The following is a 25,555-nucleotide window of genomic DNA, read 5'->3' as shown; positions in this document are numbered from 1 at the left end:
CCGCGCGCTGTCATTAGCCCCGATACCCTTGAAGACGCTACATCGTAGCGAAACATGTCGGGGGGGCTTCCTCTTTCATTTTAAATACGAGTCCTGCTGACTCCCTAATCTAATTGTGAGCTGGGTGCAACGTGCTGCAGCCGTTGGCCCTAGGCTCCTCATACTCTGCACTGTGCCGATTGTAGTCAGCATTGGACCTTGCTTTTATCTATATGTAGTTTGTCAGTGTTGCATAAACCTAATAAATACTTTATTATTTTCTATCTTCATAGTTGGAAAACAGGGCTTGCTTGCCGGTAGGCAAACCATTTTTCGCATCATATACATCGGGGCTGTGTGGCATCTACAGGGGGCTTTGTGGCATCATATACAGGGAGGTACGTGGCCTCTTATACAGGAAGGTGTGTGGCATCATATACAGGGGGGCTGTGTGGCATCATATACAGGGTGCTGTGTGGCATCATATACAGGGTGCTGTGTGGCATCATATACAGGGAGGTGTGTGGCATCATATACAGGGAGGTGTGTGGCATCATATACAGGGAGGTGTGTGGCATCATATACAGGGAGGTGTGTGGCATCATATACAGGAGGTGTGTGGCATCATATACAGGAGGTGTGTGGCATCATATACAGGAGGTGTGTGGCATCATATACAGGGAGGTGTGTGGCATCATATAGAGGGAGGTGTGTGGCATCATATAGAGGGAGGTGTGTGGCATCATATACAGGTGTGTGGCATCATATACAGGAGGTGTGTGGCATCATATACAGGAGGTGTGTGGCATCATATACAGGGAGGCTGTGTGGCATCATATACAGGAGGTGTGTGGCATCATATACAGGGAGGTGTGTGGCATCATATACAGGAGGTGTGTGGCATCATATACAGGAGGTGTGTGGCATCATATACAGAAGGTGTGTGGCATCATATACAGGGATGTGTGGCATCATATACAGGGAGGGGTGTGGCATCATATACAGAGAGGGGTGTGACATAATATACAGGGAGGCGTGTGGCATCATATACAGGAGGTGTGTGGCATCATATACAGGGAGGCTGGTGTGGCATCATATACAGGGTGGATGTAAATAGTGTCTAGGTGAACATGTGACCTTCCTTTGGGTGTTTTCAGGGGGTTGGGACAAATAAAGTCTGACAATGAAATTCGTCAGTTTTTTTTAACGACCATGAAAAACTGATGCAAAATGGATGTCAAACGGCCATTAAAAACGGACAGACGGACTGGAAATGGGTGAAAATTTGGAGACAATGATGCAAAACGGCCGTGAGATGCCGACAGGTGATCAGTTTTTGGCTATGTTCACACGGAGTATTTTGGGGGAGGAATATCTGCCTCAAAATTCCGTTTGGAACTTTGAGGCAGATATTCCTCTCCCTGCACGCCGATTTTCGCGGCAATTATCGCGCCGTTTTTCGCCCGCGGCCATTGAGCGCCGCGGGCATAAAACAGCGAGATATACGCTTTCTCCTGCCTCCCATTGAAGTCAATGGGAGGTCCGAGGCGGAAGCGCCCGAAGATAGGGCATGTCGCTTCTTTTTCCCGCGAGGCAGTTTTACTGCTCGCGGGAAAAAGACGCCGACGCCTCCCATTGAAATCAATGGGAGGCGTTCTCGGGCCGTTTCTGCCGAGTTTTGCGACGCGGTTTCCGCGTCAAAAAACTCGGCAAAATACCCCGTGTGAACATAGCCTTTAATGGATATTTTTTTTCACTGTCGCGTGAATAAGGCCGGAGTGTTTTTTCTCTTTTTTTATGTGGCGAGATCCTCCACTATACCCTTCTGACTTTATAATCGGAAGACATAACCGCAATAGCCTGACCATCTGAGATCAATGATTTATTGTTCTTCTTTCCTTGTTTCAGCGGTCCACCTCTTTATTTATCACTATTATTATTGATGCTTGTATGTGGTTGTTGACTAAATTCTACATGATTACTGTACCCCATTTTTATAATGTCTTAATAAAAAAATCATAGTAAAAAAAAAACAACATATCCCAGTCACCAAAAAAAAACTAAAAAGCAGAAAAAAAAATTTTCTACAATTGTTTACATTTAAAATTACTATTGAAGAGGACCCTTCCCTCTTCTTGACATGTTTATTTCAGTAATAACTTGTATTCCCATGAAATACTAATTCTTTCTTAGGGTATGTTCACACGGGCTACTTTCAGCAGTTTCTCGGGCCATAAACGCCCAGAAAAACGGCTAAAAATTCAGGGGCAGAACACCTCCAAACATCTGCCCATTGATTTCAGGGCATTCTGTTCCGACGGGGCGTTTTTTACACGGCCGCGTAAAAAAAAAGTGCATGTCACTTCTTAAACCGTTTTTGGAGCCGTTTTTCATTGACTCAATAGAAAAACCGCTCCAAAAACGGCCGCAAAAAACGAAAGTTGCTTAAAAAAACGACTGAAAATCAAGAGCTGTTTTCCCCTGAAAACAGCTCCGTATTTTCAGACGTTTTTTATTAAGCGTGTGAACATAGCCTTAGAACTCAGTGTCAGGCCGTTCTCGTTATTCCTTCCAGAAATTTATGACTAAATTGAAAACTGGGTGTTAAAATTCAGGGGTGTGTCCCTACAAACCCTGTCCAATCAGTGCTGGCAGAGTAAGGGTATGTTCACAAGAGGTCATTACGTCCGTAATTGACGGACGTATTTCGGCCGCAAGTCCTGGACCGAAAACACTGCAGGGAGCCGGGCTCCTAGCATCATAGTTATGTACGACGCTAGGAGTCCCTGCCTCGCTGCGGGACAACTGTCCCGTACTGTAATCATGTTTTCAGTACGGGACAGTAGTTCCACGGGGAGGCAGGGACTCGTCGTACATAACTATGATGCTAGGAGCCCGGCTCCCTGCACTGTGTTCGGTCCAGGACTTGCGACCGAAATACGTCCGTAATACGGACGTAATGACCTCGTGTGAACATACCCTAAGACTGTGTTGGGACATGCCCCTTTGACAAGGGCAACGGTAAAACCCAGTTTTCAATTTTATTTCTAAGAGGAATAACTTTGAAACGGCACAACGCAGAGTTATTATAGTGAATTGCTAATGGCTGCATGGTTTTATGGATAAAACTGCGGTATTACGAAATCGTGTGTCCATTAACTATCAATTTGTAATCCGTGCACACAGCACGGGCATGCGATTTTATTGCAATATACCAGATAGAAAAGTGTTTCCTGGAGAACTCCAGCAAGCGACGGGGAAAGTGACTAGCTCAAAAAAGTTGTAATTCTTTCCATAAGTGGCTAGCCCACCAACCGTTCCTCGAAGTACACATTAACGACTTATGCAGGAAGTCACAACCGTACGGACACCGACATCTTCCGAACTCCAGGCCTGGCTCACCTCAGAAAAGGTCAATGTTCATGATTTCACCAATCCCCCCTTCCCGTAAATGGACGCTTCTGTACGTTCATTTCAATGGTACATTTTAGCAAACGGGCGTACGGTTGCGTCCATGGGATCCCGCGTGCAGAGGAGCTGTGCCCGCACCATCCGCAGTGGGTGCCGGCTATAATATACAGCCAACATCCTGCTGCAGCAGATGACATTTGGAGTCTGTTTAACCGCTTCGGTACCACGGTCAAAAGCGACCGCGGCAGCTAATTGGTTGATAGGAGGGGGCTCCCTTTTAACCTCATCGGCCCTCGGGAGCAATCACAGGGTGCCAATGGTTGCTATGGCAAACAGGATGCCTAACAATGGCCTCCTGGTCTGCCACGTACGGAAGCCTATTAATAGGTTATTGGAAAAATTCACAAAGATAATGGGGGTGATCAGACAGGGATGATGGCATTGATGGGGGGTAAGATCAGTACTGGCGGTGATACTGGGAAGATCCTGGGGCTGATCACACCAAAGCAAGTATTTTCTTTAATGGAAAACTGATCTGCTCTTGATAAGCTCCTTCTCTAACCATCACACAGACTCAACTGCGACTGTTAGAGCGCGTGCACTAAGTAGGTGCCTCTCATTTTAGTCTTCTAACGCGGAGAATGGTTAGTCAGCATTGGCTGACCACCTCAGCGATCGCCAGGACGAGGCCGCTCTTATTGGTCCCCTGGCAGTTAGTAGTGATTGATCAGCCGTCACTACTCTGTCACCGTGTCACTTAACATGGTGAAATTTTAAAGCGATGCTGTACCCGCACGGCAATTGTACGTCATTGGTTGAGAAAAGGTTAAGCAGATAAAAAATATTGTCTGTAACTGCAGAGTTTACAGCTTTCCACGGTCTAAAAACACAAATATACAATCCAGTGGTTATCACTCACCTGTGCCGATTTCTTTTGAAATGTTCTCTTGCTTAAATTTCCGGTTGACCTCCACATCCATGTCTTTTTCTCCGGGTATAGCTTCTTCTTTAATATAAGTCAGATATTCGGCCTAATACCCACATAGTGAACAAATAAGAAGAAAGGTTTAACAGAACCCTCTATGGAAACCGAGAACATGCATAGCCACGGATAATCATGATAATAGGATGAAACGTTTATCGGCTAAGGTCCCTCACAACCTCATTTGTTGAGATCTACATCTACCTGATAATCGTGTGGGACATCGTGATTTCCCTTTGAAGATTTCAGTGTAAGGGGACGGGAGAATCCCTCTGGCATGTTCTTCACACTGGATCCCTCTGTAGAAGACACACAGGGTGACTGAATACTTTGTTTATATGGGGTCAGGGTCGGTTTATTGGGAGGGCAAGCGTTAGGACTACTCTTACCCGGTGATGTGAGGGGCTGGTGGTCCTCCATCATGACGTCCTTGTACAGATCCTTGTGTTCTTCTATATACTCCCACTCCTCCATGGAGAAATAGACAGTGACATCCTGACGTCTTATAGGAACCTGATACACACAAGTAAACAGATTCAGTGGAAATATCCCAAAACAGACCTTTTGGAACAAAATAAAAACGGTCTATGGAGAGGGGCAAGCCACAGTCCTCAGGATAGGCCATCAATATCTGATCGGCCGGGTCCGAATCCCGGAACCCCTGCCAATCAGCTGTTTTGAAGGTGCCGCAGCCCTCGTACGAGCTTTGCTTCCTCTTCATTCATGATCTGCTAGTACTGTGAATCGCCGACACACTTGTAGTGGTGATTCACAGTATTACAGCCCGTTCACATCAATGGGAGAAGGCTGTAATACTGTTAACCACCGCTACTACTCTTCGTCATGTGACCGACCCCGCTGTACTCCATGTACTCTCTGTACTACTGCTTGTACATGGAGAACAGCGGGATCGGTCATGTGACGAAGAGTCGTATTGTCATCAAAGAAGACTGTGCAACTAGACTTCCGGTCCCCGGCAGCACTATAAACATCTATGAAATTCTTAGAATCTGCACGACGGGGGACCGGAATGTGTATTAGCCGGTGTTCTCACAGGGGGACTACACCGCTAATAATTTTTAGTCCCCTCATAACCCCTTTAATCAAGACATTTTACAGAAATGAATTCGGTGTTTAAAAGGTAAACGCACCATTTACATAACTTTGGGAATGAGAGCTTCCCAACTATAGTCACTGGCTTCAGAGGAAGAGCCATATATCGTTATGAGTGGTCTAATATAACAAGGCTAAAAATTAGCCAGTCCACAGACCCTAACGCAACCAGTTACATCGAGGGGAGGGGAAGGACGGGGAGGGAGGTCAAGTGGAGAAACAGCAAAACATCATCCTGTAGTTTGAACTACACTGAAAAAGGGAATGGGCAAAATCATAAAAGAGAGAAACCCCCAGTAATTGGCCCAGGCCATCAAGATGTCTCGAAATTGTTTGTGATTTCTAGTTCGCCCAATGCGCTATTTCTTTAAGATGCTACACATGGTTAGCAAATCAGAGATCGAGGAAGGAAAACTCACTTTCCAAGTTTTTGAAGGTAGGAGTTGGGCCGCCGTCAAAAGAGGTCTGGCAAGTCTAAGGGATTTCGAATGATTGTTAAATATATGCAAGACAAGAACCTCCGCATTCAATGGTGGGTTCATTTGGTATACTCGGTTTGTGATATTTAAAACATAAGACCAAGAAGAGGCAACCACGCTACAAGTCCACCAAAAATAAGAGCCTGTCTTCGTTCCACATTTCCAACAGACATGGAGATAACCAGGGTCCATTTTATGTAATTTCTCGGAGGGACAAGTACCATCGCAACATGACTTTATAGCCATATTCTTGCCGTCTAACGCATCTAAACGTGGTCTTGGGAGCCAATAATAGACTTTTGATCTGAGCCTCAGTGAAATTCAATCCAAGGTCCTTCTCCCATGCCAATAAGAAAGGAAGGAGCTTAACATGAATAGACATGTAGCTTAGCAGATTTTTATACACAATAGAAATTACTCGTTGGGGGGAGGGGGGTTGTATTAAGGCTAAGGATTCAAACCAAGATGGGCGTCTATTAGCATCTCTATGTTTGATTATAGAATGTAGTTGAGTGCGTGTCTTGTGACATGTTAGAAAGCGGAGTTGAGGTAGATCTAGGTAGGAGGATTGTTTCGGGACGGTAGGGATAGATCCCGATACAACAAGAACCCTTTAGGGTCTAGAATTAGCTGTAATGGACTGTGGTATCATAGCGTTACCCTCGATAGAAGAGGTTAAAGAGAACTCATCTTTAACTTGTAATAACAGAGTCGGGTAGGGGGAGCAAGTTGTTACACCCGAAGGATGAAGGGAACGGGATACTCCAGTTTGCTACGGTCTTGGAGTTGAGGGGCGTAGAGTAGTTTATAAAGGGCTGTGAGGTCAGCCGAAACCTTGATGCCAAAGTAATTTATATGAGTTTGACACCAATCAAATGGGGAGTTCCGTGCCAAGGAGTCTCTTTCCTCCTGAGACAATTTTATTTTTTTGCAATTTTGCTTCATTAAATCTTGAAATTGGATATGAAACCAAATTGGTCAATAATCAATTTTAAGTAGGGGACTGTTTGCGAGGGATTAAGTATTTATAAAACTTTGAGTTTGGTTTCTCTGGTAAATCCTGAAAAAAAATATGGATTAAAATGGAATTTCTGCAGAAAAAATGAAACACGTAAATTTCACCTCCACTTGGCTTTATTTCCTGTGAAACGTCTAAAGGGTTAAGAAACTTTACCTCATACATAATACATCCAATCGGCAGCGCGTCTCCCTGTTTACACAGGAGACGTCCTGCCGACGATACTAGTTTACTTTTTTAAACTATCCGATCAGCAGGTGATCCAGCGTTTGCTTGTTCATCTGCAGATTGCTGCCCTGTTTACATCGGGCAGTTATAGGCAACGAGCTCGTTCGACCGATAATCGCCAAGTGTAAAACCCCCTTTAGAATAGAGCACAACATTTAAGATGTTACACAAAGACAATTCATACATGAGAGGATACATCAATAAGATAAGCCGGGGCAATAAAACGGAGGTTATAGGGGTGATGACTTAGGAGTTAAGGGATCTGGAGTCAGTCTGATGGGGGATGTGACGTGTGTCGATGTAGTGGCTCATAAATCCAGGTGTTAGATTGAGGCCTTGTGTCTATGATTGGAAATTTATCATTAGCTTCAATTCCCAAATTTTTCTCTCTCTGTCCCTCTTAAAATGATCCTTCAGAATTAGGACCTTTAAATCTGCCAAACTGTGATCAGGTCCAGAGAAATGTTTTCCCCGGGTGTATCCACCTCCTGTTTTATTGTATGTCTGTGGAGATTTATCCTGGTTTGTAGTTTTTGTTTCGTTTCTCCGATTCCAGATCCCTTAACTCCTAAGTCATCACCCCTATAACCTGCGTTTTATTGCCCTGGCTTATCTTACTGATGTATCACCTCATGTATGAATTATCTATGTGTAACATCTTAAATGTTGTGCTGTTTTCGAAGTCATTCATTTGTAAACTTGCCGCCTGTGCGCTCTGAGAGCTTCATATATCATTTTTCTCGTTAGCCAATAAAGGTCTCATACCTACAAGACTTTTATCTTTTTTGACACAAAAGCATTTAACATTGCACATTGTTTCTGGCTAACACGGTACTACACTATTTTTTACTGTACTTCGTGAAAGTGTGACAAATTTGTGCTAAACTTCTAAGCCTTGTAACGTCCTAAAAAAATAAAAGGATGTTCAAAACCGATGCCGACATATGGGAAGTTACCTAATAATTATTTTGTGTGGTATTTCGATCTGTTTTACAAGCAGATACATTTAAATGTAAAAAAAATGCTAATGTTTTTTCGAAATTTTGCTGTTTTTCACAAATAAGCAAAAAACGTATCGACCAAATTTTACCTCTCACATAAAGTACAATGTGTCATGTGAACACAATCTCGGAATTTCTTGGATAGGTCAAAGCATTCAAAAGTTGTTACCACATAAATTGACACGTCAGATTTAAAAAATGAGGCTCTGTCAGGGAAGTCAAAAGTGGCTGCAGCGGGAAGGGGTTAAGGAACCGGGCCCACACAGGTGTAAGCTTTGACTAAGGACCCAAGTCTGAAATGTGCAAGCTAAGCCTGATCTGCTATGTGTCACTGCTGTGGATTTTTAGCGATTGCATAATAAATGTGAAGTTTCATACACAACCAACCGTCTGGATCCTAGTGTTTGAATACGTCTCGTTCTAGATGTTTCCTTGCATAGTTCCCATGCCTAACTAATCGGGTGAAACTAGGTGAGCTGCCTGCCCTTCCCTCTTTCTTGCATACTATACATGCTTGGTTGTCATGTTGGCACATTTTTATTGTTCTCTCATTTAAATTTTAACCAATAATAATTGAAGTATAAAAAGTGCCAGACAATAAGAGACAGACCCAGAACGGTCTATTGAGAAGAAGTACAAACATTTTTTTCTGGTGCTGAAATTGGTCAAAAAGGAATTCCAATATTTTTTTGCCTTTTAATTATTAAAAATTTAGCTCACCTTTAGACTAGATTCACACAAGCGTGGGGAACCACGGAGGTGAAAAACATGAAATTTTTCACGTCCAAGGTGCCCCCGTGCGGGTCCCGTTTTCATGGATCGTCGTAGACTTGAGCCTATAAAGGGATTCGTGAAAACGAAAGATAATAGGACATGTTCTATTTTTCAATGGACCCCTCACACGCTCCATTTAAACAACGTTCGTGTGAACGGCCCCATCGAAATACATGCGTCCGTGTCACAACCATCACACGGACGTATTCAATGATCGCGTGAGTAAGGCCTTAGTCTCAAGTCATCCTCCACACCCCATACGCCCACCATTAATGTCACTATGTAATGTCCCGGTAGTCCTCACCTCTCCAGTCAGTAGATGAATGATCTTGTTGGTGAGTTTTAGGATCTTCTGCTCATTGCTTCTCTCATTCGTCAGCGAGTGAGGTGGAGGCTTCGACATTGTGACGGGGCTCCTGCTCCATTCGTTCTCATCATCCGTTTTCTTCGTTAGTGTATAATCCTGAACATGGAGACATTGATTTCCATTTATACATCCTACCAATCTGTTCGTATCCCCTTTTGGTTAACGGAGATAAAAAATAAAAAAAAAAGACCCCCTGTTACACAATTCCCAGAATCCCTCACCTCTCCAGTCAGCAGGTAGATGATCTCTAGGGTGACATCTAGTATCCTCTCAGCCATGTGTTTTCTGTCCTTGTCCATCCTTGGTGGGTCATTGAGATACAGACTCATTTTCTTGTGACTATTTGGCAGTTATATACTACACGGACCTGAGAGATGGAAAAATATAGGAGGAGGGCGATTCAAATAAAGAAATAAAAACAATAAGAAACAATCCTATAGGAATTATAATATCTCACAGGATTAGGAATTAGAAAGGAATACTCATAGTATGAATGGAGGTCTTCTAAATAAATCTGAAAAAAATAAACTAAACAAAAAAATTATCTGAGTCTATCACTTCGGGCCTGTTCACATTACGCTCGAAGGTGTACGTCAGGAGGAGGTGTACGTTGAAGGTGTACATCAGGAGGAGTCCCGACAAATACCTCTGACAGTAGGCACTGACGTATGCCACTGTATAGGCTTCCAGTGGGATATGTCGTTCGAAATCCCCGGGCACATTGCTACTTTAAGAGCAGAGCCCGGGGAAAGCCCCTGACGTCACTGTCCATATATGGACAGCACTGTCAGGGGCTTTCAACTATGGAAAACCCAGTCAGAGCATTGCAAACACTCTGGCCAGGGACTCCTGTCTTGGGAAAGCCCTTAAAATTACACTGTCCATATATAAGGACACTCATTTGGAGTTCGTCAGGCTAATGGATTCCTATGGACACGTTGAGCGTATACGTAGAGAGCTAAAGGTAGGGCCAAAACGTGATGTGAACAGGGCCTTCGTTAGTAACGTCCTGTAGTTAGGTAGAAATTACAGGTTAGACTTGCGGCGTGTGTCCGGCCATACAGTCGACAAGTCATTTATTTGCACGCTCCCTCTGCCTACTCTGTGCCCTCCGGCCGCTAAAAGGCATATTTTCTGCCTAAGAACAATTAAAGGGCTAAATATGTAAAGCAGCGTCTGAAGACAACGTGACAACAGTTAAATCGGCACAAGTCAAATGATTTATAGAACGCACGTATGCTGAAGTAGGATGGACCTCAATCCCAACCATAGAGGTGAAGAGAAAAAAGTAGTGACAGCAGAAAAGGATCTTTATTGTGCCCAAAAAATGCATCCAGGCAGACAGCAGCAATGTTTCGACCCAAAAGGGTAGCAGGGTCTTTGTGATCGATAACAATGGATCCGGTGTGACCCGCTTTCCCAGAGCGCTGTGTATGTGAAACCGGAGGAGGAAGAAGCAGCGAAAACCATCTCCATCTTCTCTCCAGGGTCCCCAGCTGCCTCTAAATGCCGGGCACCCGACATTTAGCTGCCCCATCGCTAGGGCAGTCAGCTAAAGCCTGTGCCGTGGTTATACTATGACACGGCTTTTAACCCCTTCCCGACATTTGACGTATCCATACGTCATAGCCAGGTAGGGGAAGTATGGAACGGGCTCACGGAGTGAACTAGCTCCATATGATGCGGGTGTCAGCTGTATTTTACAGCCGACAGGAGCGTTACTGTGTTAGTAATCCGTTAAATGCCGTGGTCAACAGCGACCGCGTCATTTAAATCGTTAGAAAGAGGGGGGCGACCCCCTCTAGCATCTCATCGCACCCTCCGCAATGCAATCACGGTGTGGCGATGGTTGCTATGGCTGCCTGGGGGGCTAATGAAGGCCCCCAGGTCCGCCATCCTTGTGCTCCTACTAAGCCCTATAGTGCAAGCGATCCAACGACCGCTGTTTGAAGTCCCCCAGGGGGACTAATAAAAAAACAAAAAATTTGTCAAATAAAGGTTTTTTTTATGTAAAAAAAAAAGTTACATTAAAAGTAAAAAAAAAAAACCCTTTTCCCCTTAGAGCATAGTAAAAAAAAAAAATAAACATAATTAGTATCGCCGCATCCGTAAAAGTCTGAACTATTACAATATATCATTATTTAACCCGCACGGTGAACGGCGTAAAAAAATAAATAAATATGTAAACGCCAGAATCTCTATTTTTTGTCACCTCATCTCCCACAAAAAATGGAATAAAAAGTGATCAAACCGTCGCAAGTTCCACAAAACGGTATAATTAAAAACGACAGCTTATCCCGCAAAAATTAAGCCCTCATACCACTTAATCGACGGAAAAATAAAAAACTTCTGCCTCTCAGAATTTGGCGTCACAAAATAAAGGTCATTTTTTACACTTATTTTTTACTTGTAAAAGTAGTAAAATATAGAAAAAACTATATATATTTGGTATCGCCGTAATCACATTGACCCGCAGAATAAAGTTAACATGTTGTTTTAATTGCACAGTGAATTCCGTAAAATCTAAGCGCAAAAAACAATGGAGTCGTCGCTGTTTTTTTTCATTTTCTACCCCACAAATATTTTTTTTCCCGTTTCCTAGTCCATTATATGGCAAAATAAATGGTGCTACGAAAAACTACAACTCGTCCCGCAGAAATAAAGCCCCGTAGGACTATATAGACGGAAAAATAAAAAAAGTTATGGCTTTTGGAAGGTGGGGAGGAAAAAACGAAAATTTAAATATGAAAATTGTTTACAACGGGAAGAGGTAAACCCCTTAACGCACCTTGACGCAACTGAAGTACAGTTATATCATGGTGCTTTTCTGTCGCCATGTCAAACACATGGTGACAGAACAGTGACATCGGCTGTCATAGACAGCCGATAGTCACTGTGACTCGTGGGGGGGAAACAATCGCGGCACCGCCAGCGATCGCTGTGATTGGTCAGTCAGTCGTGACTGACCAATCACAGTATTGCAGCATGGTTACCCGGCTAAAAGAGCCGGGTAGCCACGCTAGCCGATCAGCTGTTGGAAACAGGAGGCCTAACAATGGCCCCCTGTCTGCCAAGTATGGTGGCCTGTTAGGCGATCGCGGCATCTTAGTTGTTTCCAGGAGACCGGCATCGCTGCGATGTGGTCGCACAGATGCCAATCGTTACTATGGCAACCGGAGGCCAACAGTGGTTTCCTGGTCTGCCACGTACGGAAGCCTATTAGGCTTCGCCCGGAGGTGGAGCCTAATAGTCTTCCTGTCAGTGAATAGCTGACAGCTCTAATGCATTAGAATAAAGATGAGAGGTGCAGGACTTCGAGTCCCCTAGTGGGACAAAAAAAAAAAAGTTATAAAATAGTTATAAAAAAGTTCAAAGTTAAAAAATTTAAAACTGACTTTTTTCCTATAAGTCTTCTATTATAGGAAAAAAAATTAAAACGTTAAAAAAAAGTACACATATGTGGTACCCCCGCGTTCGTAACAACCCAAACGATAAAACTATAATGTTATTAAACAATGACAGAATCACTATTTTTTTGGTCACCATCCCTTCTAAAGTATAGAATAAAAAGTGATCAAAAAGTCGCACATAACCCAAAATAGTACCAATAAAAACTACATCCCGTCCCGCAAAAAAACAAGTCCTTACACAGCCTTGTCAACGCAAAAATAAAAAAGTTATGGCTCTCAGAATATGGGGACAGAAAAAATAAATTATTTTTCAAAAAAGGGATTTTTTTTTGTACAAACGCTGTAAAACATTAAAAAAAACTATATACATATGGTATCACCGTAATCGTATAGACCCGCTGAATAAAGTAAAATTGTCATTTATAGCGTGCGGTGAACAGTGTAAAAAAAAAAAAAAATAAACATTATCAGAATTGATGCTTTTTGGTCACTTTGCTTGAATAAAAAGTGATCAAAAAATCGCATGTACCCCAAAATGGTAACAATAAAAACTACAGATTGTCCCGCAACAACTAAGCCCTCACACAGCTCCGGTGGAGAAAAAATAAAAGTTCTGGCTCTCAGAATATGGTGACGAAAAATGTGCAGTGTGTTCCAAAAGTGGATAAGATCGGGCGCCATTTATCAGTGCGACACCAGCCACATATCTGCGGGTTAGTATTTATTTACTGCATTATTATACCCTCTTATTATGCCCTGATGTTCTCTGCCCAGCTTACATATGCCCCCACATTATAAAATGAAATACAAGCAAAACCCCAAACAGAACAACTGCCAAGCAAAATCTGCGCTCCAAAAGCCAAATGGCGCTCCCTCCCTTCTGAGCACTACAGAGTACCCAAACACCAGTTTACGTCCACATATATGGCATCGCCATACCTGGGAGAACTGGCTTAACCGTTGAGGTATTTGTCTTCAGTGGTACAAACTGGGCACAACATATTATGCACTAAATTGGCATATCAGCGGAAAATTGCAATTTTCACTTTGCACCATCCGCTAGGCAGTAATTTCTAATGTAGAATCACCTGTGGCGTCAAAATGCTCACTAGACCCCTTAAAATGCCCTAAGGGGTGTAGTTTACAATATGGGGGTCACTACTTGGGGGTTTGTTTTGCTATTTGACTTCCGAGCCCTGCAATTTTCGGCCAATGCTGTGAAAATCACCAAAATAGACCTCAAATGCGCATGGTGCTCTTCACTTCTGAGCCCTGTTATATGTCCAGGCAAATGATAAATGCCTTGTGGGGTGCAGTTCCCAAAATGGGATCACTTCATGGGGCTTCCACTGTACTCTGGTACCTCAGGGGTTTTGCATATGCGACATGGTGGCCAAAAACCAATACAGCAAAATCTGCATGCCAAATAGCGCTCCTTCCCTTTAGAGCTTTGCTGGGTGTCCAAATAGCAGTTTATGACCACATGTGGGGTATTGCCGTAGTAGGGAGAAATTGCTTTACAAATGTTGGTGTGCTTTTTCTCCTTTATCTATTGTGAAAATTAAAAAATTATGAGCTAAAACGACATTTTATTAGAAAAAAATGTATTTACATTTTCAGAGCTTAATTACACTAAATTCAGAAAAATACCTGTGGGGTCAAAATGCTAACTATACCACTAGATAGATTCCTTGAGGGGTGTAGTTTCCCAAATGGGGTCGCTTTTGGGGGGTTTACACTGTTTTGGCCTCTCATGGGCTTTGCAAATGAAACATGGCATCTGAAAAACCATCAAGCAAAATTTGAGCTCCAAAAGCCAAATGGCGCTCCTTCCCTTCTGAGCCCTGTCGTGGGTCCAACCAGCAGTTTATTACCCCCATATAGGGTATTGCCGTGCTCAGTAGAGTTTGCTTTACAAATGCTGGGGTTATTTTTCTCCTTTATCTATTGTGAAAATTAAAAAAGTATGAGTTAAAACGACATTTTATTAGTAAAAAATTAATTTTAATTTTCAGAGCATAATTACACTAAATTCAGCAAAATACCTGTGGGGTCAAAATGCTCACTATACCACTAGATAAATTCCTTGAGGGGTGTAGTTTGCCAAATGGTGTCTTTTTGGTGGTGTTTCCACTGTTTTGGCCCCACAAGACCTCTTCCAACCGGACATGGTGCCTAAAATATATTCTCATAAAAAGAAGGCCCCAAAATCCCCTAGGTGCTCCTTTGCTTCTGAGGCCGGTGCTTCAGTCCATTACCGCACTAGGGCCACATATGGGATATTTCTAAAAACTGCAGAATCTGGGCAATAAATATTGAGTTGCGTTTCTCTGGTAAGACCTTCTGCGTCACAGAAAAAAATGGATAAAAACTGATTTTCTGCAAACAAAATGACATTTGTAAACTTCACCTTTAATTTGCTTAAGGGCAGATTCAGACGAACGTCGCGCAAAAACCATTTGACAGCTCCGTGTGTCATCAGTGTTTGATGCGCGGCTGCGTGATTGTCGCTCAGCCGCCATCATAGAGATGAGTCTAGTCGACGCCCGTCACTGTCCAAGGTGCTGAAAGAGCTAACTGATCGGCAGTTAACTCTTTCAGCACCCTCGACAGTGAATGCCGAACACAATATCGAGAAACCTGTTAAAAAAAAAGAAAAAGTTCGTACTTACCGAGAACTTCCCTCCCGGCCGTTGCCTTGGTGACGCGCCTCTCTTGACATCGGGCCCCACCTCCCTGGATGACGCGGCAGTCCATGTGACCGCTGCAGCCTGTGATTGGCTGGAGCTGTCACTTGGACTGAATTGTCATCCCGGGAGGTCAGACTGGAGGAAGAAGCCGGGAGTTATCGGTAAGTCAGAACTTCGTTTTTTTTTACAGGCTCATGTTTATTGGGATCGGTAGTCACTGGCCATGGTGCTGAAACAGTTTAACTCTTTCAGCACCCTGGACAGTGACTATCTCCTGATGTCGCGTAGCGGAAATTTTTTTGCCGGGTTCGGCCAAAACGAGTTCGGCCGAACCCGGTGAAGTTCGGTTCGATTGTCCGGGTTCGCTCATCTCAAAGACACTCCATTTGGATGTTTGGAAACAGAAAAGCACGTGGTGCTTTTCTGGTTACATTCATCCTTTTGACAGCTGGTGCGCTGTTTCAGTCGGTTCGCACGGATGTGCTTCCGTGCGACCTGCGTGGTTTTCACGCACCCATTGACTTCAATAGGTGCGTGATGCGCGAAATCAGTGGAGATATTGAACATGTCGCGCTTTTTGCGCAGCTGACAAACGCTGCGCAAAAAGCACGGACTGTCTGTACTGCCCCATAGACTTGTATTGGTCTGTGCGTGTATTGGTCTGTGCATGGCGCGTGAAAACCACGCAGCCCGCACGGATCGAATACACGTTCGTGTGAATCCCCCCTTAATTCTTGTGAAACACCTAAAGGGTTAAGAAACTTTCTCTATGCTCTTTTGAATACTTTGAGGGGCTCAGTTTGCAAAATAAGGTAATTTATAGGGAGTTTATGGTATATAAGGCCCTCAAAACCAGTTCAGAACGGAACCGGTCCCTAAAATAAGGCTTTTGAAATTTTCTTGGAAATGTGAGAAATTGCTGCTAAACTTCTAAGCCTTGTAACGTCCTAGAAAAATAAAATAATGTTCAAAAAACGATGCAAACATAAAGTATACATATGGAATATGTGAAATAGTAGCTGTTTTGTGTGGTATTACTATCTCTCTTACAAGCAGACACATTTAAATTTAAAAAAAAAAACGCTAATTTTTGCAATTGTTCTCAAACTTTTGGTGTTTTTCATAAACACTGAATGTGTCGACCAAATTTTACCACTAACTTAAAGTCCAATGTGTCACGAGAAAACAACCTCAGAATCGTTTGAAAAAAATAAAAGCATTTCAAAATTATAACCACTTCAAGTGATACAAGTCAGATTTGAAAAAAATATGAGTCTCTGTCACCACATTATAAGTGCCCTGTCTCCTACATAATGTGATCGGCGCTGTAATGTAGGTGACAGTAATGCTTTTTATTTAGAAAAACGAACTATACTACTAACTATAGCGATTTTAGCTTTATGCTAATTAGTTTCAGTGACTAATCAGCGTCATGCACTGCTCTCCATTCATTTACACAGCACATAGGGATCCTGCTAGATCATCACCAAGTTTTACAAGATTAGAAAAACATGGCTGCTCTTCCAAAAACAGCACCACACCTGTCAATGGGCTACGTGTTGTATCGCAGCTCAGGTCCATTGTAGGGAGCTACAGTACCAGCCACAACCAGTTGACAGATGTGGCGCTGTTTGTTGAAGAAAGAGGCCAATAACGGTTTCGGATAAAGAACGCAGCCGTGTGTCTACCAATCTCTGATGCAGAGAATCCGACCTGGTAACTTACACTTTACACAGGGCACCGGCACTGGACTTACCGCTGGTGGTGGTGAGTGTGGCGTCTGGTGATCAGGACAGGTCAGTATTAAAAGACGGCGCTGAGGTCACCAACCTAGCGGAAAGACAAAACCAACAACGTATCACGTTTATCACCTCGCCAGCCACGACCGCTCCCCAATACTGTAAATCTCTCCGCCACCAAGGAGTCCGGCAAGACACTCGCTGTGGGGGCGACTCCATGCTGTCTGTTCCATCAATTCAATGAAGACATTATATGTTTAGATACAAAGCCCCAGCAGAGAGTATCACACATGATAGGCTTAGATACAGGGCTCCAGCAGACAGTATCACACATGATAGGCTTAGATACAGGGCCCCAGCAGACAGTATCACACATGATAGGATTAGATACAGGGCTCCAGCAGACAGTATCACACATGATAGGATTAGATACAGGGCTCCAGCAGACAGTATCACACATGATAGGCTTAGATACAAGACTATAGCAGACAGTATTACACATGATAGGCTTAGATACAGGGCTCCAGCAGACAGTATCACACATGATAGGCTTAGATACATGGCCTCAGCAGACAGTATCACACATGATAGGCTTAGAGACATGGCCTCAGCAGACAGTATCACACATGATAGGCTTAGATACATGGCCTCAGCAGACAGTATCACACATGATAGGCTTAGATACATGGCCTCAGCAGACAGAATCACACATGATAGGCTTAGAGACATGGCCTCAGCAGACAGTATCACACATGATAGGCTTAGAGACATGGCCTCAGCAGACAGTATCACACATGATAGGCTTAGATACATGGCCTCAGCAGACAGTATCACACATGATAGGCTTAGATACATGGCCTCAGCAGACAGTATCACACATGATAGGCTTAGATACATGGCCTCAGCAGACAGTATCCAAACTTACCCTCTCCTTTCCTGAGTTGGGTCCTCTTCACCTCCAGGCGCAGCACTTCTATTCGCTGTCCGGACACTGTATGGTGTGAGGAGCCAGCGCTGCTTCCGGAGGTGTAGAGGACCCGACTCGGGAGAGGGGGGGGGGGTGGTATATGGAGATGTTACTCCGGCAGATGGACGGGGTCGGAGACTGATGTCACAGGGGTAGAGTTACCGGACAAGCTCTTGACAAAAATGTGCCAGGATTGTCTCTGAATATTCGGGTCAGAATCGGCAAATTCCGGACAGTTGGTAAGAAGGCAGATTGTAAGCTCTTGGGTGCGCGACCCCCACTCCTCCTATTTCATTTATTAGTTTTGTCACTATGTAATGTCTGACATTGTCTGCACGTGTTCCCCCTGTATTGTAAAGTGCTGCCGAATATGTTGGAGCTCTATAAAGATTATTATTACATAGTAATATATATATATATATATATATATATATATATAGTGTGCCTTATATACAAACATAGTATGCAACCGTGTACTGCTGTGTGTGTGTATATATATATATATATATATATATGCACGATGTTTCGATACGGTTTCGATACCGTGCACCCTCAAACGGTTCGATACAGATATTTCATGTATTTAGATACTAAGCTGTGCGGCCGCACAGCTTAGCGTTGTAACGCATGAATGTATGAGAGCGGGGCTGCGGGTGTGTAATACAGTCATTGCCGCGCTCCTGAGAAGTGCGCGCGTGGTCAGCATTATGTGATGCGACCAGCGCTGCCCTAATGATCTGCGGCACTGAAGACAGAACATGGCGGGCGCAATGCAAAACGCTCATTGGTGCAGCGCTGGCCGCACGCGCACTTATTGTTAGGAGCGGGGCAGTCGCTGTATTACATTGAAGGACCCCATGGCTGTCTGACCATATTTCCTGTTGTTAGAGCATACTGAGGTAACAACTATCAGTGTACTATCAGTATATAGATGTATGCCTGTGTACTATCAGTATATAGATGTATGCCTGTGTACTATCAGTATATAGATATATGCCTGCGTACTATCAGTATATAGATATATGGCTGCGTACTATCAGTATATAGATATATGGCTGCGTACTATCAGTATATAGATATATGCCTGTGTGCTATCAGTATATAGATGTATGCCTGTGTGCTATCAGTATATAGATATATGCCTGTGTACTATCAGTATATAGATATATGCCTGTGTACTATCAGTATATAGATATATGCCTGTGTACTATCAGTATATAGATGTATGCCTGTGTGCTATCAGTATATAGATGTATGCCTGTGTGCTATCAGTATATAGATATATGCCTGTGTGCTATCAGTATATAGATATATGCCTGTGTGCTATCAGTATATAGATATATGCCTGTGTGCTATCAGTATATAGATATATGGCTGTGTGCTATCAGTATATAGATATATGGCTGTGTGCTATCAGTATATAGATATATGGCTGTGTGCTATCAGTATATAGATATATGCCTGTGTGCTATCAGTATATAGATATATGCCTGTGTGCTATCCGTATATAGATATATACCAGTGTACTATCAGTATATAGATGTATGCCTGTGTGCTATCAGTATATAGATATATGCCTGTGTGCTATCAGTATATAGATATATGCCTGTGTGCTATCAGTATATAGATATATGCCTGTGTACTATCAGTATATAGATATATGCCTGTGTACTATCAGTATATAGATGTATGCCTGTGTGCTATCCGTATATAGATATATGCCTGTGTGCTATCAGTATATAGATATATGCCTGTGTACTATCAGTATATAGATATATGCCTGTGTGCTATCAGTATATAGATATATGCCTGTGTGCTATCAGTATATAGATATATGCCTGTGTGCTATCAGTATATAGATATATGCCTGTGTGCTATCAGTATATAGATATATGCCTGTGTACTATCAGTATATAGATATATGTGCCTGTGTACTATCAGTATATAGATATATGCCTGTGTACTATCAGTATATAGATATATGCCTGTGTGCTATCAGTATATAGATATATGCCTGTGTGCTATCAGTATATAGATATATGCCTGTGTACTATCAGTATATAGATATATGTGCCTGTGTACTATCAGTATATAGATATATGCCTGTGTACTATCAGTATATAGATATATGCCTGTGTGCTATCAGTATATAGATATATGCCTGTGTGCTATCAGTATATAGATATATGCCTGTGTACTATCAGTATATAGATATATGCCTGTGTACTATCAGTATATAGATATATGTGCCTGTGTACTATCAGTATATAGATATATGCCTGTGTACTATCAGTATATAGATATATGCCTGTGTGCTATCAGTATATAGATATATGCCTGTGTGCTATCAGTATATAGATATATGCCTGTGTGCTATCAGTATATAGATATATGCCTGTGTGCTATCAGTATATAGATATATGCCTGTGTGCTATCAGTGTATAGATATATGCCTGTGTGCTATCAGTATATAGATGTATGCCTGTGTGCTATCAGTATATAGATATATGCCTGTGTGCTATCAGTATATAGATATATGCCTGTGTGCTATCAGTATATAGATATATGGCTGTGTGCTATCAGTATATAGATATATGCCTGTGTGCTATCAGTATATAGATATATGCCTGTGTACTATCCGTATATAGATATATGCCTGTGTACTATCAGTATAGAGATATATGCCTGTGTGCTATCAGTATATAGATATATGCCTGTGTACTATCAGTATATAGATATATGCCTGTGTACTATCAGTATATAGATATATGGCTGTGTGCTATCAGTATATAGATATATGCCTGTGTACTATCAGTATATAGATATATGCCTGTGTGCTATCAGTATATAGATGTATGCCTGTGTGCTATCAGTATATAGATATATGCCTGTGTACTATCAGTATATAGATATATGGCTGTGTACTATCAGTATATAGATATATGCCTGTGTACTATCAGTATATAGATATATGGCTGTGTGCTATCAGTATATAGATATATGCCTGTGTGCTATCAGTATATAGATATATGCCTGTGTACTATCAGTATATAGATATATGGCTGTGTGCTATCCGTATATAGATATATGCCTGTGTACTATCCGTATATAGATATATGCCTGTGTACTATCAGTATATAGATGTATGCCTGTGTGCTATCAGTATATAGATGTATGCCTGTGTGCTATCAGTATATAGATATATGCCTGTGTACTATCAGTATATAGATGTATGCCTGTGTGCTATCAGTATATAGATGTATGCCTGTGTGCTATCAGTATATAGATGTATGCCTGTGTGCTATCAGTATATAGATATATGCCTGTGTACTATCCGTATATAGATATATGCCTGTGTACTATCAGTATAGAGATATATGCCTGTGTGCTATCAGTATATAGATATATGCCTGTGTACTATCAGTATATAGATATATGGCTGTGTGCTATCAGTATATAGATATATGCCTGTGTGCTATCAGTATATAGATGTATGCCTGTGTGCTATCAGTATATAGATATATGCCTGTGTACTATCAGTATAGAGATATATGCCTGTGTGCTATCCGTATATAGATATATGCCTGTGTACTATCCGTATATAGATATATGCCTGTGTACTATCAGTATATAGATATATGCCTGTGTGCTATCAGTATATAGATATATGCCTGTGTACTATCAGTATATAGATATATGGCTGTGTGCTATCAGTATATAGATGTATGCCTGTGTGCTATCAGTATATAGATGTATGCCTGTGTGCTATCAGTATATAGATATATGTGCCTGTGTACTATCAGTATATAGATATATGCCTGTGTACTATCAGTATATAGATATATGCCTGTGTGCTATCAGTATATAGATATATGCCTGTGTGCTATCAGTATATAGATATATGCCTGTGTACTATCAGTATATAGATATATGTGCCTGTGTACTATCAGTATATAGATGTATGCCTGTGTGCTATCAGTATATAGATATATGCCAATACATTAAACTTTAAAAATAAAAAAGTAAAAAATAAAAACAAATTAAAAAAACAAAACGACACATTACAATAAACATTAAAATAAGTCTCAATACATGAAATATTCACATATTCGGGATCGTCGCGGCCGTAATAACACATTTATAGCGTCATTCATGTTTACTCCGTTATAAAATAAAAAACATCTTTCTTTCACTTATTAATGTGAGACGTGTGGAGGTTCAGAACTCACCGCACCCCGCACCCCACACCCCGCGCCCCTCGCCCCGCACCCGAACATGGAAGAACTGATTGTTTTTATTATTATTGTTGACAAAAGTATCGGTATTGAAGTCCAAATTCTGGTATAGGGACATTTCTATATATACACACACACACCTATATTACATATTTATACACAAATATATAATATACAACCCTGTACTATATACACTATAGATATACACTGTATACAATACACACCTATACTACATGTCTATAGATACACAGATATATAATATGCTAACACTATATACAACCCTGTACTATATACACTATAGATATACACTGTATACAATACATACACTATATATACATATTATTATACACACACCTATATTACATATCTATAGATACAAATAAATAACCCTGTACCCTACAGGTATATACACCCTATAGATATATACACCCTACAGATATATATACACACCCTACAGATATACAGATATATACACACCCTACAGATATATACACACCCTATAGATATATATATACCCTACAAATATATACACACCCTATAGATATATATATACCCTACAGATATACAGATATATACACACCCTACAGATATATATATACACCCTACAGATATATATATACACCCTACAGATATATACACACCCTACAGATATATACACCCTATAGATATATACACCCTACAGATATATATATATACACTACAGATATACAGATATATACACACCCTACAGATATATATACACACCCTACAGATATATATACACACCCTACAGATATATATACACACCCTACAGATATATACACCCTACAGATATATATATACCCTACAGATATATATACCCTACAGATATATATATACCCTACAGATATACAGATATATACACACCCTACAGATATATACACCCTATAGATATATATATATATACACTACAGATATACAGATATATACACACCCTACAGATATATATACACACCCTACAGATATATATACACACCCTACAGATATATACACCCTACAGATATATATATACACCCTACAGATATATATATACCCTACAGATATATATACACCCTACAGATATATATATACCCTACAGATATATATATACCCTACAGATATATATATACCCTACAGATATATATATACCCTACAGATATATATATACCCTACAGATATATATATACCCTACAGATATATATATACCCTACAGATATATATATACCCTACAGATATATATATACACCCTACAGATATATATACACCCTACAGATATATATACACACTACAGATATATATATACCCTACAGATATACAGATATATACACACCCTACAGATATATACACACCCTACAGATATATAGATATATATATATATATATATATATATACACCCTACAGATATATATACACTCTATATATATATACACACCCTACAGATATATACACCCTACAGATATATACACCCTACAGATATATATATACACCCTACAGATATATATATACACCCTACAGATATACAGATATATACACACTCTACAGATATATACACACCCTACAGATATATATATACCCTACAGATATATATACACCCTACAGATATATATATACCCTACAGATATACAGATATATACACACCCTACAGATATATACACACCCTACAGATATATATATACCCTACAGATATATATACACCCTACAGATATATATATACCCTACAGATATACAGATATATACACACCCTACAGATATATACACACCCTACAGATATATATATATATATATATATATACACCCTACAGATATATATACACTCTATATATATATACACACCCTACAGATATATATATATATATATATATACCCTACAGATATATATACACACACATGTTATTACACACAATGACCCCGGGACATGATAATAATGACTACAGCCGCACTCACTCTATAACCAGTAACTTATCTGCAGATATTTCATCCTGGAGGCTGCAGGACCTTTGATGATGTCACAGTCATGTGATCATTGTGGGAGGAGTCAGGCTGGGTGTACAGTGTGTAATTATGAGACATGTGACCACATCAGCGACAGCGTCACGTAGCTGGGGCCCTGTTCACACTGATTCCACCACAGTGCTCAAAAAAAAAACCACGACGTGTAAAATAAGCTATGTTCACACAGAGTATTTTGCAGGCGGAATTTCTGCCTCAAAATTCCATTTGGAAGTTTGAGGAAGATTTTCCTCTCCCTGCACGCCGATTTTCGCTGCGTTTTTCTCCTGTGGTCATTGAGCGCCGCGGACATAAAACTTAGGGCATGTTGCTTCTCTGGCTATGTTCACACAGAGTATTTTGACGCGGAAACCGCGTCGCAAATCTCGGCAAAAACGGCCCGAAAATGCCGCCCATTGATTTCAATGGGAGGCGTCGGCGTCTTTTTCCCGCGAGCAGTAAAACTGCGTTTCCGCCTCTGACCTCCCATTGACTTCAATGGGAGGCAGAGAAAGCGTACTTTGCGGTGTTTTATGCCCGCAGCACTCAATGGCCGCGGGCAAAAAACGCCGTGAAAAACTCCGCGAAAATCGGGGTGCAGGGAGAGGAAAATCTGCCTCAAACTTCCAAACGGAATTTTGAGGCAGATATTACTCCTGCAAAAAACTCAGTGTGAACATAGCCTTTCTCCTGCGAGACGGTTTTACCGCCCCCGCCTCCCATTGAAATCAATGGGAGGCATTTCAGGGCCGTTTTTGACGACTTTTGCGGCGCGGTTTCCTCATCAAAAAACTCAGTGTGAACATAACCTAAAATACGCTCGTGTTTCTTGTGAAGCGCATTTTAAAATACAGGCGGTGTTGACGCATTTTGCGCATGCTTTTTGCACGTTTTTTGGCGCGCAATTAGGACTCCCATTGATTACAGTGATGTCTTCGGCATCAAAGTATTGACCCGATGCTTCTTTTTTACACAACGCGTTTTTTAAAATATGCTTGCGTAAAAACCGCGTTGTATATACTAAGGCCTTGTTCACACGGAGCTAAAAAAACAACAACACGTAAACGCGTCAAAAACATTAGCATTTTTTGCAAAGCGCTTTTTAAAGTACAGGCGTTTCGACGCATTTTTGGCCACGTAATTAGGACTCCCATTGACTATGGTAATTAGGTGCGT

The 25,555-nt window shown here is 41.5% G+C and overlaps 1 protein-coding gene across 1 annotated transcript in view; it reads right to left on the bottom strand.

Annotated features, from left to right (window-relative positions):
* Nucleotides 1-24,404, bottom strand: part of LOC142663692 (uncharacterized) — a 40,990-nt gene extending 16,586 nt beyond the window's left edge. Inside the window, exons 1-7 of the mRNA XM_075842460.1 lie at nt 24,335-24,404; nt 17,209-17,282; nt 9,574-9,719; nt 9,290-9,448; nt 4,762-4,885; nt 4,577-4,671; nt 4,310-4,421 (exon numbers count right to left, since the gene is read on the bottom strand). Coding sequence (XP_075698575.1) covers nt 4,310-4,421; nt 4,577-4,671; nt 4,762-4,885; nt 9,290-9,448; nt 9,574-9,681 — 598 coding nt within the window. The 5' untranslated portion in view covers nt 9,682-9,719; nt 17,209-17,282; nt 24,335-24,404. The remainder of the gene's footprint in view (nt 1-4,309; nt 4,422-4,576; nt 4,672-4,761; nt 4,886-9,289; nt 9,449-9,573; nt 9,720-17,208; nt 17,283-24,334) is intronic.
* Between the last annotated feature and the right edge of the window lie 1,151 nt (nt 24,405-25,555).

Source organism: Rhinoderma darwinii, chromosome 11 (assembly GCF_050947455.1).
Source record: "Rhinoderma darwinii isolate aRhiDar2 chromosome 11, aRhiDar2.hap1, whole genome shotgun sequence".
NCBI lineage: Eukaryota > Metazoa > Chordata > Amphibia > Anura > Rhinodermatidae > Rhinoderma > Rhinoderma darwinii.
The sequence above is the reverse complement of the archived record's forward strand: the minus strand, read 5'-3'. Positions and strand labels throughout refer to the sequence as shown.